The 14,037-nt window shown below is 37.4% G+C and overlaps 2 protein-coding genes across 2 annotated transcripts; one reads left to right on the forward strand and one right to left on the reverse strand.

Moving 5' to 3' along the window:
- The first annotated feature begins 1,303 nt into the window (after positions 1-1,303).
- LOC113015235 (hepatic lectin-like) lies at positions 1,304-5,615 on the forward strand. The gene is made up of 6 exons (XM_026157185.1): positions 1,304-1,364; positions 4,217-4,330; positions 4,566-4,652; positions 4,891-5,042; positions 5,150-5,274; positions 5,358-5,615. Exons 1-6 carry the CDS (start codon positions 1,304-1,306, stop codon positions 5,560-5,562), a joined length of 744 nt encoding a protein of 247 aa, XP_026012970.1. The 3' UTR covers positions 5,563-5,615.
- Positions 5,616-6,740: 1,125 nt separating this feature from the next.
- On the reverse strand, positions 6,741-12,810 carry LOC113014721 (protein C2-DOMAIN ABA-RELATED 1-like). Its single transcript, XM_026156435.1, has 2 exons — positions 12,163-12,810; positions 6,741-7,379 (listed from the first exon to the last, which is right to left on the reverse strand). Exon 2 carries the CDS (start codon positions 7,363-7,365, stop codon positions 6,976-6,978), a length of 390 nt encoding a protein of 129 aa, XP_026012220.1. The 5' UTR covers positions 7,366-7,379; positions 12,163-12,810; the 3' UTR covers positions 6,741-6,975.
- Positions 12,811-14,037: the final 1,227 nt, after the last annotated feature.

A 14,037-nucleotide genomic window follows, 5' to 3' on the forward strand; every position in this document is an offset into this window, starting at 1 on the left:
GGCTGCACACAACTTACACATGGCCCACATACCGCAAAGAATGACGGCCCTTTGGTGGCCAAGATTAGGTTTGCCAGAGGTAGTCCACACATGGGCCAACACAGAACCACCAGTGTGTCTGCAAGTGGCCTTGTGCTGGCCCATGTGTGGGGCCACATCTGGCAAACCAGATCTGGGCCACCAAAGGGCTGTCAATCTTTGCGGTATGTGGGCCTTGTGTAAGCACATTGTGTGGGCCAGATCTAGGCCATACCAATTTTGCTAAGTGGGAAGTGTTGGGCTAACTACCCCAAATGTACAGATCATATGTAACCCTTTTCTTCTCTTTCTGTTTATATGTATGAAGAAAAAACTCTTAATAAAAATACATTGTTTAAAGAAATATCTCACTATGGCTCTAAATACTACAAAAACTTTCTGCTGGTTGTCAAATGATTTATAAAAAGTTAATGTTTACAGGACTGCAGTTCTTACAATGGAGAGACAGTTTTAACATGGCGTCACGAACGGTCCACAGATCTGCATTTTAGGTTATTCTATTACTCTAAACTGCCTGCATTCTTATTTGTAGTGTAAGTAGACTGAGTGGTTTGTAAGATTAGAAAAGCTCTGTGTACATGCCAGTGTTATAACTTAAAATAACGTAAAACTAAAACCAATGATATCATTTGACTATAGAAAAAAAGAGAGAACTCAATTAGCTTTGAAAGTTTCAAGCATTTAAGGCAAAGGTCAACAGCAGAACAAACTGAGGAACTGTTGCTAACTGTGTGTGTGTGTGTGTGTGTTTTTTTATTTTATTATTTTTTTAATTTGTTATCGGATGCAACAAGTCTTGTGCTTCCTTGTCTGGTTGGTTTTAATTTCTGTGTCTGGCAGCTTCATGTTGTAGAGTTATTTATGTTGTTGTGTCCACTTTCTGCACTTGAATATGCTGGATTTTTGTGGCTGAATGGATCAGTGGGAGATTGTGTCAAGATACCAGTGTGTGTCAGACCATTTTGTTAGTAATGAAAGCTGAGCCCAAGATCAAGGTGGTGGACAGGACTCTTTCTGTTTCCATTAGACAGAGTCAGCCTGAAACGTCTGTGACACGAGACCAACACTGGACAATGTGAAAATTTCTTGTCATAGGAATTCATTTTGGATTATGTCTGTTTGTGAATTTAAGAGACCGGGAAATCATTTTGTGGCAGGAGGTTTTTAAAGCCCTCCTCTTCTTTCTGTTTGACAGGAAATGCTTTCTATTTTGAATCTTGTGAAAAGTTTCTTTCAGACTCACTGAAAGTCACACAACAGTAAAATGTCTGAAGCTGGAGTGCTATACTCTGATGTGAAGTTTACAAGAGAGAAGAAAGCTAATGGTGAGTTTATCTCATCATTGGAGAAAATCTCCTAAAAATTGTTATTTTTCTTTTTTTTTTGCCTGCATTTAATCACCAGGCTTCATCACTTTGAGCAGAAATCTGGTTTCATATTTTTGTTACAGTTGTCATTTCCTCGTTGCCTGACACCACTTACTCTGAAGTAACAATCTCAAAGACTCAGCGGTCCACAACAGAGTCACTTGGTAAGTATGGAGCAGTAATGATAGATTTTCTTGATTGCATAGTTATATCTTGTGTTATATAATACGCATATGCAGATTGCAGACTGTGTGTGTGTGTGTGTGTGTGTGTGTGTGTGTGTGTGTGTGTGTGTTTTTGCAGTATTGCACAGCAAATCCAGCATGTCCAAATTAACACTGTCGGATTTGATTTCAACACTATTAAAGTGTCTATATGGGTCCAGACCAGAGAGTGTTAATTTAACTCTTTTTGGAGAGTTGGTACGTTAACTCTGATTTAGTGTTAAACACCAAATCTGTCTGGAGTTGATAATTTAACACTTGGTGTTAAGAGTTTATATATTAACTCTCAAAGAGTATTTTAGTTTAACTATGTAAGAGTTATCTTCTAATTAATTCTAAAAAGCGGGAATTTTACTGTTCTGAACTTCTAGAAATTTCTTTTGGAAATAAACATTTACTAAAAAGACGCAATGCTTTTTGAAAAACATTTATTCTGAACTGTGCACCACAATTTCAAAACATTTTCTGAAAGATGTAACAGTGTACATGTTCTCACTTTCATTAGAATTGTGTTTATCAAAAGGTCTGACATAGGTGAGCTGGTAAATGCAAATAACAGCATTCTCATCACTTATTTCTTCAATACAATATGCTTGTCCTTCATTCATCCCTTTGTGAAACTTCAACGTACTTCTGCTGTCCCCCATATTCCATCTTCACAAGCATATCCTGTGCGGAGATTGAATAAAAATTAGTTGACACTAATTAATGGCACAAATAATCCAGTAATCAATTGCAGCACAGTAAAAAAAAAAAAAAAGAAAAAGGAATCATCTTTGAGCCATTACTTGTGTAAAGTATTTTCCCAAAAGACAAAGACACAGGCAACAGTTAATACTGAACTAAATGTAAAACCTCAACCTTTTTAATTTTTACCTGAACCGTGTGCACAAAACTCTGGGGGGATCTATGCTAACGTAGAATCCAGTCAGGACGTCTGCTACTGCTGTTTGCTAGTTTTTTGTTTTTTTTTTATGGGCGATCGTTTTCAGGCTTCAAGTAGCACCATTATACCAACATTTCACATTCTACACATTGTTTTAAGTGTATTTGACCAAAAGTTTGACTGAAAATTCACATGCAAGCTTTTTTTCAAGGCTGTGGTATTTGCCTGCAAACAATACCTTTCAGCTAGCTAAAACAGAATATTATGCTATCAGCGAGCAACATGGCTAATGCCTTTCACACAGCTTTGTCTCAACTCCAAAGAGCCACAGAAGTAAAAGGTAATAGAAATAATTGAAACAATCTTTGAAAAAATGACTTACCAAGCATGGCAAACAACTCAAATATGTAGAGCAAAAGGTTCTGAAACGGCTTCACTTCAGCTTCGATTGGAGCCTATGGTGCTGTGGGCGGAGTCTGTGAATTTACTCTGTTGGTGTCATAGCTCCTGTAGGAGTTCAGAGTTAAGAGGTCAAGAGTTACCGTAATGTTTCCATTGTAACACCTCCAGATTTGACAGAGAAACACTCATTTTTAACACTCGATTTTAACTACTATCATTTTACACCTCAGAGTTACATTAAAAGAATGTGACTCTACTTAGAGTAAAATTAACTCTACTTTTGCAAGAAGACTATTAACACAAAAACATTTAACACTTTTGAATTTGCTGTGTGCTTTCAATCAGAGTTAATTAATAGAGTGAAGTAGTGTGACTTTACCGAAAAAAGAAACCCAGTCAAAATGTTTTTCACCTGTCAAAATACAATATCTCAGAAAAATATTGGTCAATCACTCTTTGAAAAATAAATAAAAATCTTTTTCACCACTAACACTAAGACATCAAATTCTTTCTACTTTCATCAAAACCTTGAGGACGGACTGTGTTCAGACACAATCATGAAATGTGGCTCTAAATAAATAAATAACTAGAACTGAAATTAAGAAAAGTAAAATGTGAGATATGATAAATGGTGATAAATGTTAAACTACTTGCATCAGACAACTGAACAAAGATAATGCAGTACAGTAAAGTCATACAACATATGTAGTGGTGAATTTCTATTCATATAGTTCATACTTGTTTCTAATTAGCAAGTGTGAAAGAGAAGTCGACATTTAAAAAAAGAAAAGAAGAGGAAATTGCTCTGAGGAGTGAGATCTCGCTCAGCGTGTGGGTGGGTGTCTCTGTGTGCCCATGTCTGCAATTTATTTTGCATTTTAAAAAATGTTGATCATATCTGCTTCACACTTGGTTACATTTTTTTTACTGAACCTAGAGACTTTCTTTAATAATCAGATTTCACAGTTTAATCTATTTTGCACTGACATTTGAACAAGGCTGTAAACATGGGGAATGGCTTTCTTTTGAAACAAGCCTCAAACAGTCATTTGAGGAACATTTTTGCTGTTCACTAATGTGTCAGCGGGTGACTTCTTGTTAAAGTGCCAAACCACTGTGGTCACTGTTCTTTTTCTCCTTATAGTAGCTGATGTTTACTTATAATTTTTCAAACATGTTGAAAGGTCATCGTTGTCTTAAATCAGTATGATTATTTTATATGTGTGGTTTGTATAAACTATACATTTATTAACTTTTTCCACATCTCTATAACATTTCTTTCTCTGCTAACTTTTCAGAGGGGTACCAACAAGATGTGTTGAGCAAAAGGTCAAAGGTCACCACAGAGAGATTGGCCTTGCTGGTTGTCAGTGGTCTACTGGCTGCTGCCGTCATTGGTCTTGTTGTTACTGGTGAGTGGATGCGATGCTAGTTCTTCTTACTAGTAAATACACATGGTGTATAATTTATAACTAGCCTTTATAATGTGGGTTTTTTTCCAACTTTTCTTTTTACTTTTTAAGAGCTGTTTTTGTAAAATTGTGAACATTTTGAAAGAATTCAAAAAGAGAATCTGTCTTATTTAAGTAAAAAAACAAAAAAAACAAAAATGACACAGAATAATTTGTATTTTTCTTTTTTAATCAGTGTTTGACAACATAAGATTGAAGCAAATGTTCAAAAAACAAGATGATCTCCAAAACAGAAATGAAAGTGGAAACACAAATGTCTCAGGTAAACGTATGTGAATGTTCTCAGTGATCTAGGCCATTGTAGTTGAAGGAGCTTGGATGTAAGCATTAGAGACTCCAACGTTGCAACGCTGGATTAAACTTTTGGACTGCTGATTGACTCTCCCTCTATAGTGTACACATTGTTTAAAAAGGTTGGCCTCCTGCTGCCTCCAAATCACACAAACATGAACAGTGATTTCATCCACCTGACTTAAGTCGTTGCTGTAATCTCTTCAAAGATCAAGCATGTTATAAATGTGAAGAAGGCTGGGAGCAACATGGAGGAAAGTGCTATTACTTCTCCATCAGTCAATCATCCTGGAACAAGAGCAGAGATGAGTGTAGAGCTAAAAGAGGAGACCTGGTTAAGATAGACAGCAGGGAGGAGCAGGTATGAAACACTTTTCACGTTCTCAAATGTTTTAGCACATCTTTATATTTCACCTTCTCATCACAGAAATTATAACAAGGTAATTTTAATCTTCTTTTACTGATCAGACTTTCCTGAACAGAAGACTGAGCGATGTAATGACTGAAGCTGAGGACAAGTTCTGGATCGGACTGACAGACTCAGCAGTAGAGGGCAGATGGTTGTGGGTGGATGGGTCACAACTAAATCAAAGGTTTGATTGTTGTGAAAATATATTTGTTAATTTCCTGTATTAAACTTTCACTGAACCAGTTCTGTCTGTTCTTCATATCTTAGTTTGACGTTTTGGAGGATGAAGGAGCCAGACAATTGGAACGGGACACATGGAGAACATCCTGATGGAGAGGACTGTGTGAGGATGGGAGAAAAAAGTGAAGCTGGTAGTCTGGAGTGGTGGTTTGATGCATTTTGCTCAAAGCCTCACAGAAGTATTTGTAAGAAAGCAGGAGTAAGGGGAAAGTTTAAAAAGGTATGTGACTGAAATTCAGTTCAGTCTAATAAACACCAGAGTGGAATGATGCGGTTTATTTTTAAGTTGTCTCACAAACAGAATAAAATCAACATATTAAAATAAAATTTGAGTAATATTTTGCATCTGATATTTTTCCTTTTTGAATTGTTTAATATATACAAGAAATGTGGGAGCACCTGCACAACTTGAAGGAATTATAACATCCCAAAACTTTTTTGATACCCCTGAAATATATATGTTATAAGGAAATATATTTGTTGCAAGGAAATAATATTTGGATATTAACTATATACGTATTTTTATTTTGTTACTTTCTTTCTTGGAGTCCTTTTTACAGTTAATCTATAGTAAGGGCTATAATTTTGGAAAACTACACTGTTTTTCCTGTTTGTTTGTTTGTTTTTTGCCTCCATACACCGCCACAATGAACTATTAAGATGTGAGCAAAGAAAAAGTCAAAAATCATAAATCCAAGTAGCGGGTCTACAATGTGATTATTTTCCTGGTAATTGTTGTGGAAAATTTAACAATAACCTGCAACACATCCAGTGAGCTTGATTTGAAGTGAGCTTAATAAACACATTGCAATGTGTTTATTAAACCACACCAGGACCATCTCTGAATTGTGGCCACCGCCCTTACATCTTATATACGCAGACACAGACACTCTTAAACAAAGAACATTCCACAGCAGATCAACTATTAGCAGATCCTTAAATGTTCAGTCTAAGAAAAGCTCCGACCAACCATCACCTCATCTGCAACAGGATGTCCAGAGCCCTGAGTCTGATGTGGAGGTGCAATAAAACTTGAGCCCCACTTACGATCACATTCCACATGCATACAAACTGGTGACAGGAGTGCTCTTACTATACTAAAGTGATATGGTTGAAATATGTGATTAATACATGAGAAAAGAAATCTGCCACGACATTACTTTCTTGGTTGCCAGAACTGAATCTTCAGATGATTTCTTCTGCACATTGAAAAAACCAGAGGAAGAAATAAACTGAATATTCCTATGCACCCGTCTCTCCTCCTCTCTGGACATCCAATAACCATTGCTGACCTGATGTCCAGCCACATCTTATCATACCTCACTTTTTCTCGTCAAAACTGTGTTTGTCAGCCACTGTATACTCAATGTAATTTCTCTTATTAAGTCACACATTTGCTTAGTCATGCTCTTTTGTTGCAAGAAACTTTATTTCAATTGGTGAAACAGGCAGCAAGTACTGAAGTCTAGTAGAAAGAGTTTACAGACTTTAAGACGTTTGATTTTTTGGTTAATGTGAGCATGATCAAAACCCTGAAAATGGATTTCAGCTCTACTATAACAGTCTACATTGTTAAGCTGTGGTAAATGAAGGCTGCCTATGGACATCAGCTGTCATACAAATCTCTGCATGCCTACTGATTGTTTCAACCAAGAGTATAAGTATAATGGAGAGTCCCGCCTTTGGTCAGGAAGCAGTCATGCTGATAGGTTCCCACCTTGAGCTGCCTTTGGCAGACTCCCAGCTGATCATCAAAGAGCAAGTCCAAGTCATAAACCTCGAGAGTCAGCATGTCATTTTCCTCAGCATAGAAGTAGGAGAATTCCTCATTCCACCAGGGGTTCGGGTCATTGTAGCGAACAGATGTTTTACCCAGAGAAGTAGAACCACAGGACACCGTGACATAGGCATCTGTGGTTAATAGGATAACGGTGGGAAGATTGCTGGCTCGCAGATCATACACCTTGAGTTGGGCTTCGACCATGATTGAACTGCACATGAGCAGCAAAAGGACGAGGGGCACACTAGAGTCCATGGCTTTGCTGGAGGCTGTGGAGAAGGAAAAGTAGATTTACATTTTAGCCAGGATACCTGGATCGACACAGTCAGCCTTGTGAGGATCTATTTTATATTGGATGGAACACATTTATGCAATCCTCAGCATTGTCTACATATCCTCTGTGGATATTGCAGTGAACGGTGTTCCTGAGTCTGTACAGATTTTTTCACTACACAACTTAAATTGCTAAGCTCATCTGCTTAGCAATTTAATTAAAAACTTTTAAATACATTATTTTTTCATAGTATAATCTTCACGTGCTTTATCCGAAGCACACTTTCTGTGTACTCACTACCTAATTTATAGCCAAAGTATTCACTCACTGTGTTTAGCTTAGCTTAGCTTGTAGCCGACTCGTTAACACCATGGCTACTTCACCTGTCCCTCCTGCACATTGTGTCAGATGTTTAGTTACTCCTCAACCTCCTTTAACAGTAATGATACTTGTAACAAATGTAGCATATTTGCAGCTCTGGAGGCCAGGATTACTGAATTGGAGACTCGGCTTCGCACCCTTCATTCACCCGTAGCTAGCCAGGCCCCTGTAGCTGGTGCAGCCGAAGATAGCATAGGCCCCGCTAGCTGTTCCCCGGCAGACCTCAAGCAGCTGGGGAAAGAGGGTGGCTGGGTGACGGTGAGGAGGAAGCATAGTCTTAAACAGAAGCCCCAGGTACACCACCAACTTGTTCATGTGTCTAACTGTTTTTCCCCACTCGGCAACACACCCGCCGGGGGTCAAACTCTGGTAATTGGGGATTCTGTTCTCAGACATGTGAAGCTAGAGACACTGGCAACCATAGTCAATTGTCTTCCAGGGGCCAGAGCAGGCGACATTGAAGGAAATGTAAAACTGCTGGCTAAGGGTAAACGTAAATTCGGTAAAATCATAATTCACGTCGGCAGTAATGACACCCGGTTACGCCAATCGGAGGTCACTAAAATCAATATTGAATCGGTGTGCAACTTTGCCAAAACAATGTCGGACTCTGTAGTTTTCTCTGGTCCCCTCCCCAATCAGACCAGGAGTGACATGTTTAGCCGCATGTTCTCCTTAAATTGCTGGCTGTCTGAGTGGTGTCCCAGAAACGATGTGGGCTTCATAGATAATTGGCAAACCTTCTAGAGGAAACCTGGTCTTGTTAGGAGAGACGACATCCATCCCACTTTGGATGGAGCAGCTCTCATTTCTAGAAATATGGACAAATTTATTAAACCCCCCAAAATATGACTATCCAGAGTTGGGACCAGGAAGCAGAGTTGCAGTCTTACACGCCTCTCTGCAGCTTCTCTCCTCCTGCTACCCCCCCAAAAACCCATCTCCATAGAGACTGTGTCAGCTCCCAAACAGACAGAAAACAAACTAAAAACCAGCAACAAACAACTTAAACATAAACAATTACAAAGAAAGAACAATAAAGTATCCACATCTGAACCAAAGAGTAAAACAGTGAAATGTGGATTATTAAATATTAGGTCTCTCTCCTCCAAGTCTCTGTTAGTACATGACTTAATAATTGATCAACAAATCGGTTTACTCTGCCTTACAGAAACCTGGTTGCAGCAGGATGATTATGTTAGTTTAAATGAATCAACACCCCCGAGCCATTCTAACTACCAGAAACCTCGAAGCACAGGCCGAGGGGGCGGTGTGGCAGCAGTTTTTCACACCAGCCTATTAATTAACGAAAGACCAAGACAGGCTTTTAATTCATTTGAAAGCCTGATGCTTAACCTTGTCCACCCCAGCTGTAAAACTCATTGTCAAAATTGACTGAATTTTCCATGTGCATATGTGTAACATGTCATCAGCTTTGCGTGCTATATGGAAAAAACAACAACAACAACAGTATTGGACAAAGTATTCCAGGACAAAAGCTGGAATACTTTGTGCATCTACATGTCATCATTGTTAGTGCCAAAAAGTTCACAGTATCATTTGCTGAGCCCTCAGGTTTCAAGGAAATGTGTGTGAAAAGATTAGTCTGCTAACAGCTGGTGTTGTTTGGACGGTGTTTCTGTTCACCTTGGTGTTATCACATGCTTTATTAATGGGGTCTTTTCCATAAATGTGACCAACACTGATGACAAGCATCTCTATGCTCTAAAACAAACAAACAAAAAAACAGTTAACCAGTTCAGGGTTGCAAGGGTCTCAAACATAATATTTTCTATTAGAATGCTGAGTTTAAAAAGAACAAGGCAGCAGATTATCTTTTATATTTTCCTCAAATTAATGTGGTAACAAAATGAACTCAGGCATATGAAATAGTACAAATGAAAAGAGTTGATTCACCACACAATGTGATCAGATTATTATTAAAACACAGGAAGTGTGAGCAAAATTATGGGAAACAAATTTAAAGGTTTAAATAGATCTAGATGATAAATTGAAGACAAAAAGATCTTCATTTTATAATATTCTACTATCATTACAATTTAATAAAATTAAAAAACATTTTTCAAAGCGACATTTTTTGTTGTCTTCACATTATAAAACATCTAGCTTAGGCAACAACAGTAACAGCATGATCTTTTTTTTTCTTTTTTATTCTCTTTTATCTTTTCTTTTAAAAGAGAGCTGTTTAAAGGTTTAAAGTTTTTCTCCTAAATAGAAATCATTACAGAATGCCTAGTCCTACTTAAAATCCCATTCATTTTTCTTTTCTTTTATCATCTACTCGAACTAAGGAAAACGTTTGACTAACTCAAAGACAATTTCCACGCCTCCCCTGCCTGTCTGCAGAGGCAGTTTTGAATTTAGGAGCGGCAAGATGGCAGCGGCAAACCCTGGCGATTCTCCGGTAAGTATATTGTTTTTTTTATCTTCAAGTTTGTCTTTTGAAACGTTAGTTTTATTTAAATCCGTTGCTCACGTATAAAGTACACAGACGGGGTCTTTGCTCAACTCGTCTGAGGCGTGTCTCACTAAGCGCTACATGCTAGCATCTCGCTAACCGAGCTACCCTTTACATGCTGTGCTTTAGAAAATAGCATACTCGGTACAAAACCATACTCCGCAGATATTGATAGATAGACGAACACTGCAAATATAATGTTGGAAACGAGAACGGCCAGACCATCTTGATTGAATGTAACTTCGCTCCACACAAGTTTTGTGGTGGACATATTCATATTGGTATCTAATAAATGATTAATTCTTAGATTTTATCAAACGTTAATTTATAAATTGTTTCTGTCTTTATGTGTTTGTTTCAGATTATGCAAGATGAAATTATTCAGTCAGCAAGACACTTGCTGCAGTTGCTGACATCATCCAACTGAACTGCTGCTGTGATGAATCAGAATACAAGGTACTTTAGCAAGACTTATGAGTTAATGCTACATTTAACTAAAATGCTATATTTTTTGTGTCCAATATTGTCTCCATATGATTTTGTTTTTTTGCAACATCTTGCAGAGAACAGAGTCAAGGTGGCCAGGGTACCAGCTTGGTCAACCCTGAAGACCATCCGTTCATCAAGAAATGACCAGGTGAAAAAGTCATAAACTAAACGCATGAGCATGGAATTTAGGATGCAACTTTATATCTTACCTGCTCTACACTCAGGGCTTGAATTACAACAACAGTAAATCACATTAAAAAAAAAAAATACTTTTGGTAGTTCTGTGTCTCTGTCTCTCTCCTCCAAACCCAGATGGCTGCTGGTACTGAACCGGGTTCTGGTTCTGCTGGAGGTTTCTTCTTGTTAAAGGGGAGTTTTTCCTCTGCGCTGTCACTTCATGCTGCTCAGTGTGAGGGATTGTTGAGGTTGAGTCCATATGTCCTGGGAACAACTGCTGGGCAATGACACCATGCAATCTTCTGGGATTCCTTAGATACAAAACCTGTGAACTGCACTTGTCCTTGGTCTCCACAGCTCACCTTTATACAGTTTTTTTTTTTTTTTTTTTTGCAGAGGGAAGAAATTTTCCTTTTTGACTGAAGTGTGTGGCTTGTGTATTGTGTTTTTGTGATGTTAAAGACTTGTTGCTGTCTACAACATAGAAAGTGGAGTTACAATCTCACCAGCGATTAGAGCATTGTCTGTATGAGATGGTTGTGTGCTAAAATCGTAGTAGATCATCAGTGTGTGAAATAGTTATTCCCCGTTCTGGTGCTCAGTGTCAACGTCAGCGGGTTGTTTTGAGTTGCTGCTGTGTGACTGGCTAATTAGATTTTTGCTTTAACATACAGCTATACCTAATAAAGTGGCTACTAAGTCAATCAGTCAATGACCACAAAGTCATCAGATCTGACAGATGTGTAGTAGAAAAACAAGCAGTTGACATTTTAGAAGAATAAATACATTTACATATTACAGAAGTATAAAAAAAAGAAAACTATTAATGCTCCCGAACCTTGTCAGTAAATGCAACATTTGTTTTAAACATTACTGCACTGTAAGTGTGTCCTATGGCACGTGTGTACTCATGTACTTACGTCCTTGTAGCCGTCTGCAGATGGACCTTTGTTGTACACGATTTTTCTTATTATTTTTTTCTATTTTTAGTTTTCTAATATATAATATCTCAATTTCACATTTGTGCTGCTGTAATAAGTGAATTTCCCCAATGTGGGATTAAATAAAGTCCATGTCTATGTAACAGCATGATCTAACTCATCTGATTATTATTAGTTTGGATCCATCTTATCTTTGATGCACAAACTTCTTTTACAGCGCAGGCTACTCTGATTGGATTAGAACAATGAAAACCTTGTAATGTACACTTTTAATTTGAGAAAAAAGCAATAAGGCAGTTCTAAACTCTTACCTGTAGCTCGATCTTGTCTCTCACCACATTACCTGCTGTTAGGGACGTTTTAGAGGCTGACTTATCAGCTTTATGTCAACAATACAATGGCCACACAACCTGCTCCACTCTCACCATTATATAATATGAATCTTACAGGAATAAAAAAAAATTATATTCTCATATTTTTGAGCACTTCTTTGTATTTTTTTCCAGTACAGAAGTGTCATAATTCTGCTTCCTTTTGACCCAGCATTTTGAGTTTGTTATATCCTAGTGATGTTTTGGTTTATGTTCACGTGTATTTATAGTCTTATTCTATTTTTGCATTTCTTTTAGTCCCTGTTCAGTTCTTGGATTATTAGGTTTTATTATTATCATGTTCTCCTGTTTACATGTTTGCTGTGTCTAGTTGTGTTTCCCCTGTGGCGTCATGATAATTTGCTTCAGCTGTGTTCTTATAATTTCCCAGTCTAGTTTTGATATTCCTGGAGAGAAGACTAAGAGACATAATATATTGTGTGGAAGTGTAGAAGCAACACACATCCATCCAAGGTACAGTCTGAAAAAAAGAGCAATGAAGATTATGAATAAAACCACTTCAAGAGAACCATCAAATCTGCTTTTTTAGTAAAATTAATATTTTCAAATTTAAGGATTTGGTCAACCTCAAAACTGCACAATGTACAAAACAGCAAACATCTTTTCAGTAAATGACACTTCCATTTTTTTGTTGTTGCGCCCTCTCATATATACGAGGGGCAGTTGAAGATATTGACATTGATGTGGTGGTAATTCAACTGCAAGGTGAAGAGAAGAGAGCTTTAAATAGATCTGAGTGATCATTATCAAACAATAACAAGACTGCAAAATGAACCTGCATGTGTTTTTACACACACAGTGTGGAGGAGGTTTAGTCACTTTGTGGTTTCAGTAGAAGTTGTGACGAAGGAAACCACAGAAAAAAAAAATGACAACAGCTCTCTAAGGTTGAAGTGTGGCAAATTTGCTTCTCTTTTGTGAAACGTTTCCCTTCATTAAAAAAAAAAGAAAAAGGAAATTGCCACCACAAAGGTTTAAGCAACGACACAGTATGTACTTTTAAAGCTGAAAAAAGTGGAAAAGGAAATACTTATGAGTGTAGACATTAAATAAATAGCTCTCAATACTACAAAGATATATTTTTTATGTTTATCCGAACTGTTATGGGAAGCAGGGCACTGATTACTGTTAATCTCCACAGACTCAAGAAGTCAATTTTCACAGCTATAGGCCAATTATGAGTTGATACTGTTGATATTTTTATTCATTGATTTAGCACACAACTAGGCTAGGTTATGTAGATCCTTTTCTCTTTACTTATGTTGGTAAAATGATCATTGAAGCTACTGCAATTTTGCCTGACAACATTTTTATGACAGCTATATTTGCCTGTACTTTCATATATATCATAATACATTGACACTCAATTCTCTGTCTAGAGAACACTGGTTAGCTAATACTGTTGTCAAGTACCCTATCACTAGCAAACAAACAGCAAGCCAAACGATTAATTCATATATGAAATTCCAATGTTACATGAAAATATGTATAATGCTTACCGGCTATTAAAGAAAAGTATCTTGAAATCCAAAGAATTCAAATTGCTGGATCAGCGGATAGAGGCGGTTTCTCACAAGTGCAGTAGTTTTTTAGTTTTTTTTTTTTCTTTTAAGGCGTTTTTTTCCCGAAGTTGCAAAAGTTTGACGTCACAACAATGAGCTCCATCACTTGCAATGTTGAATCTGGAACAACATTAATTATGACGATGTGGGAACAACACCAACATGAGGATATCAGATCATGTGGTAACTTCAGGTTTAACCCTTTTTTCTGTGTGAAGGTAGTTAACTTCTT

Source organism: Astatotilapia calliptera, chromosome 22 (assembly GCF_900246225.1).
Source record: "Astatotilapia calliptera chromosome 22, fAstCal1.2, whole genome shotgun sequence".
NCBI classification, from domain to species: Eukaryota; Metazoa; Chordata; class Actinopteri; order Cichliformes; family Cichlidae; genus Astatotilapia; species Astatotilapia calliptera.

What these genes read in the sequence shown, in the direction of transcription:
- LOC113015235 (XM_026157185.1), top strand. Translation starts at nt 1,304, where the DNA reads ATGTCTGAAGCTGGAGTGCTATACTCTGATGTGAAGTTTACAAGAGAG. An exon ending in AAGAGAGAAGAAAGCTAATG is followed by an intron (nt 1,365 to 4,216) that starts GTGAGTTTATCT and finishes CTAACTTTTCAG; the next exon opens with AGGGGTACCAACAAGATGTG. An exon ending in TAGACAGCAGGGAGGAGCAG is followed by an intron (nt 5,043 to 5,149) that starts GTATGAAACACT and finishes TTTACTGATCAG; the next exon opens with ACTTTCCTGAACAGAAGACT.
- LOC113014721 (XM_026156435.1), bottom strand. Translation starts at nt 7,365, where the DNA reads ATGGACTCTAGTGTGCCCCTCGTCCTTTTGCTGCTCATGTGCAGTTCA.